The 4,762-nt window shown below is 47.9% G+C and overlaps 1 protein-coding gene across 16 annotated transcripts in view; it reads right to left on the reverse strand.

The window, feature by feature from the left end:
* The window catches only part of ZNF740 (zinc finger protein 740), a 46,488-nt gene that overhangs the window by 41,216 nt on the left and 510 nt on the right, over positions 1-4,762 (reverse strand). For 15 of the 16 annotated variants that reach the window (XR_009565561.2, XR_009565560.2, XR_009565556.2 and 12 more), the window contains exons 2-6: positions 3,892-4,206; positions 1,793-1,942; positions 1,343-1,432; positions 626-749; positions 202-320 (exon numbers count right to left, since the gene is read on the reverse strand). Coding sequence is in view for 5 of the 16 variants with exons in the window: in XM_060306532.2 (XP_060162515.1) it covers positions 202-320; positions 626-749; positions 1,343-1,432; positions 1,793-1,942; positions 3,892-3,900 (492 nt within the window). In the remaining 11 variants the exon portion in view is untranslated. The remainder of the gene's footprint in view (positions 1-201; positions 321-625; positions 750-1,342; positions 1,433-1,792; positions 1,943-3,891; positions 4,207-4,762) is intronic. The other variant, XM_060306533.2, reaches the window with a different exon arrangement.

Below are 4,762 nucleotides of genomic sequence, written 5' to 3' on the forward strand. Positions count from 1 at the left end.
ATTATTATTACAATTATTCTAATGGCCCCTACCCATGATCAGCTACATAAGGCCAGAGAGATATACATCACCCTGAGGTACTAACTCTAACATGGCCAGGAATGCTAGGTGGCCCCTTGTCAGGCAGGGAATGGCGGCAAGCCCTGGTTCTTAGGGAAGGAAGTCTGTGTGTGGGCGTGAATGGATGACACGTGAGCTTACCTGATGACACCGTTCACACTGGTAAGGCTTTTCCCCACTGTGTACACGCTTGTGACGCTCCAGGTGGTACTTCTGGATGAAGCGCATATCACATATGTCACACTCAAATGGCTTCTCACCTGGCCCAGGTGGAGAGAGAGAAGCGAACATCAGGAGGTATACATGGCAGGGACCTCATTCCAGGTATTTTCCCAGAAATCTTTAACTTTTAGTAATATGCAGACACCTAATGGGGAAGGGTCCCCAAAGCTGCTGGTCTCAGTGACACTAGATACATACAATGTCTCTGCCTCATTCACTTACTTTCTTTCTCTATTAGTATTTCTAATACTTACTCCTTAAAATAAACCCCACAAGAGCTACACGCAAATATAATACAAACTATGGACTATTCTCCCCCTTTGAATGTGAGCAAGAGACTTACCAGTATGAATAAGGATGTGCCTCTTGAGGTGGTAACTGCTCCTAAAGGCTCCAAAGCAGTGTTCACAAACAAAATTTTTGGGAATCTTTACTTGAAAAGAACCATTTTGTTCCACTACCACCACCTGGGGGCAAGAGTCAGGTATGTCATGAGGCTATCCCTCTGCCCTCTTCTTGCCCCCATTCTGCTCTGGGTCTATTTCCAACTGCTGGACAAAGTAACTTCTCTGATGCTGTCATCTCCCATATTCCTTAGAGTTAAAAGACCTTCTAAGGAAGGAGGTAGGGTGTGCAAGCTATCTGCCTCGTCAAACCCAACACTCTGAATTGACCTGAGGGGGAGTCGGCCTGCCCCTTTGCCACAGAATTTCATGCTCCCCTGACCCTCCTTCCCTTACCAAGGATGTTTCAGAGAGGGCAGAGATCAATTACCAAAGTGGTCCCTGGATGGAATCGGGGTGACACACTCACTGGCTATGAGGGAGCAAAACGTCTATGGAGAGCTCCGGGTTGAGCCAGAGAGGGAAGAAACAGGAGGACTGCCCTATTCCCAAGCTGGACCAGTTTGGGAGTTACCCCATTACCTGCCTTTTTCTTTTCTTTTTTTTTGGCCGTGCTGCATGGCTTGCGGGATCTTAGTCTCTAACCAGGGACCGCCCTCGGCAGTGAGAGCGCCCAGTCCTAACCGCCGGACCGCTGGGAACTCCCCATTACCTGCCTTTTTAACAGTCTTTTTTGAATGGGAGGCCTCAGCCAAGCTGTCATCGTCTTTGCGGCTCCGGGACTTATCGCTGTCTTTTCGGTGGCTCTTTGAATACAAATCAAATCTAAATTTATAGTCCATCTCAGAACACAAGACAGGAGGCCAAAAGCTGCTTTGAGACAACTTACAAATGAGAGTAAATCACTGCCCCGAAGGTTTAGAGAAAGTATGCATTCATTTCCTCGCCAAGTACCCTGGTTTTAAGGAGCTGTTGTACAGAAAAGACCTTCCTTTTCTGTACCCTTTTCTGTATCCTCTAAAATACCCACATTCATTCATTCCCCAGCTGGATCCCCTTTCCCACTTCCCTAAATAGAAGCACTAAGGAATCAAAGCTGGGCATCTTCTGGCAGAGAGCTCGGGCCACCCGACCCCCAGGTGCCGCAATGGACTCAAGTGCTGTACCTGACTCGAGCACCTCAGCATATCAGGGCTACCTGCCCGCTCTCCATTCTCGGCCTGCTTGCTGGCAATCTGGCTCAGCATCATCTTCTTGCTGGCTGCAGTGGGAACCAAACTCACACCTGCTAGGCCTTCACAAGCCAGGAGACTTGCCTAAGTTGAAAGGAGATGAGGTGTCAGGTCACCTGGCAGGGCAGGGCAAAAACAGACTGCCAACTTCTAAAGAACTACCTTTCACACCCAGCTACTAACATGCTGCTTCTCTCTAGGGAGCGTCCCTCCTCACCACAAAACCCTGCTTCCTTCAAGAGTCCTCCCTAACTCACCTCACCAGGAACTACTCACTTTGTCATCTGTCAGCATTTAGACACAGACCAAGTGAATAATCAATGTCATTGACACTTCTGTCATTAGCACTGTGCTGGGTAAAGCATGTGTCTATGTATTACTCTGAAGTATTTCTAAGCCTTGTGTGTGGGCATGAGGGTCTCTCCTGTTGACCCACTGACACGGGAGATTTCTAGGGGAACTTCCTTCTTCCTCCCTTGATGACACTCAGCTTCACAGAGCCCACTTACGATTGGCAGACCTCACTGGTGCCAAATGTACATTCTATCGGGTCCTACAAACATGTTTATCAGTAAAGTTAGATTAATTTCTCCCTTTAGATTTTAAATTCCCTACATGTTGCCAATTACAACAGATATAAAAATTAAAACACTTGGAAGGATTTTGGAGTTGAATATACAATTTCTCTCCTCCACCCCGGCCCACCATTTATATGTGTGCATATCCATATTTTTTCACATTCCCTGCTATACATACAGTTTAAAAATGACTTAAGCAAGAGTGAACACGATGCTGTGAAGTGGGCTGCAAACAAAGGAAGAAGAAACTGAAGGGCTCCTACTCTGCATGGAAAGGAGGAAGCTATGCATGCAGCTGGAAGAAAGCCAATTATACTGTAATCAGGCTGCCATCCTGGTGAGACTGGTAGGGGAGGGTCCCTGGAAGGAAGCTGGGAGCAGCTCTGGGGTTGCCTGCATATAGCTTTTCTACCCAGATAACTACAATAACCTATCAAATCATCCTGTCTCTCCAATCCATCCTGTATCCCCGCAATGACAATTACCTTCCAAATACACTGATGTGACGTCACTCTGCTGCTTAGCATTCTTCAGAGAGTTCCCATTCCTTACAGAATAAAGACTAATTCCTCAGCAAGGCATAAAAGGCCCTTCAGTCACTCTGCTTGTTTCCCCAGGAAACAACTCCCTTTCCCTAACGTTCCCATCTATCACTATCTACCACATTCCTCTAACCAGGCCCCACTTAAATCCTTTCCTCCTTAACTAGCAAACTACCTGCTGTACTCCTAACATCACCACATCCTTCCACGTCTCTAAGCCTCTGCCCATGCAGTTCTCCTTGTCTGAATGCCCTGTTCTGCTTGTTTATCTAGCAAAATCCTATGCATCCTTCCAGCTTCAACTTTTTTCATCCAAGCAGAAGGATCATTCCTCTCCTTCAGTGTACATACCTCTATTATTGCACATTCCTTCAATCAACAGATTCACTATGTCTCTACTACTAGCCTGCCACTAGGCAAGGTGTTGTGAATATAAAGATAAACAATAGAGTGTCTCTTCATCTCCCCCCGCCCCAACCCAACTAGCCTGGAAGCTTGTTGGGGACAGGGACAATTTTATTCATCTTTGTATTCTCAGCACAATGCCTTGCATGTAACAGGAGCTCACTAAATTCCCGTTGAAAAAAACAAATGAAGCATTCACCAGACTGTTCACTCCCTCGTGCCCCTCAGCAGTTAATGTACCAAGTGTAAACTGAGTACATGTTGCTTTGCAAATGTCCCATCAGGGCCTGTGATGCAGTATAGCCTACCTCCTTCATTTGACTGGAAGCTCCCTGAAGGCAGGGGCTGTGGCCTGTCTCCTTTCCTTCCTCTAGATCTCCCCCTGGTGCTTAATACAGAGCTTCGCTCACTGGGTTGGTCAATATGTTGACTAAGGCAGCATTCAAGAGTGAAACTGCAAACACGCCTCCCAGTGATCTTGAAGGAGGAGGACTCGAGAGCTTTTTACCTGAGCCATGCTGATTTCTCTTAATGCAACCCAAAAGTTCACGAGTTTCTCGATCCACCTTTTCTTAAGACACTGTTGTTTGAAGAACTGTCACCAAATCACTGTAACAGCTCCTTCGTGTCCCTTCAGTCCTGCTGCCATACTGAACTGCCTTTGTCTTCAAACAGAACTTAGTGTCCTCCAAAAGGAAGATAGATGTTCCAAGAATCCCTGGTCTCTGCCTGGTTCCTGCTTACTATCTGAAGAAAAAGAGTCTTCCAGTCTTGGTTTTCCAGCTGAATTCTCTAGATGAAGTTCACGATCTGTTTCAGAAACCTGAAACCAGAAAGGGAGATGGGGCTGTTAGGTGCAACATCCTCAGGCCATACAACCTGCAGTGAGGTGAACTCTTTTTTTGCCAGGCGCTCTCTGTGCAACTCCAAAAGAAGACATCAGTCAAGCAGAGTTTTCTTTCTAGGTCATGAGTTGAAACTGGTCTCCGGGCAGCCAACAGGAGCAAAAGTAACTGGGGCCTCTGGTGGAGGAACTGCAGCAGGCCAACGGCTTGGCTTTTCCATCTTAGAACTGGAAGAAGGGGGCGGAGGTCGTCTGGGGCTTTTGTGTACAGTGGGCCAGCCCGCGAAGCTCGCACTCTATTAAGGCGACCAGAAGTGTGGTAGAGAAAAGCTCAGGGGCTATCGCTGGGCGCTTGGGCAGCAGGCAGAAATCGAACCGGCAGTACGTGCCCGGGCCGGCCCACACGTGCGCATTCTCCGAGTCAGCCCGAAGGTACGTAAACTCGCTGCGGAGGTGGAAGGCAGGGAGGCGAAGCCCAGCTCTGTGCATTCCCTCCCATCTTCCCTCCCTCGCGCCAGCCAGCCAGCCAGCCAGC

This window comes from Globicephala melas, chromosome 10 (assembly GCF_963455315.2).
Source record: "Globicephala melas chromosome 10, mGloMel1.2, whole genome shotgun sequence".
Taxonomy (NCBI): domain Eukaryota; kingdom Metazoa; phylum Chordata; class Mammalia; order Artiodactyla; family Delphinidae; genus Globicephala; species Globicephala melas.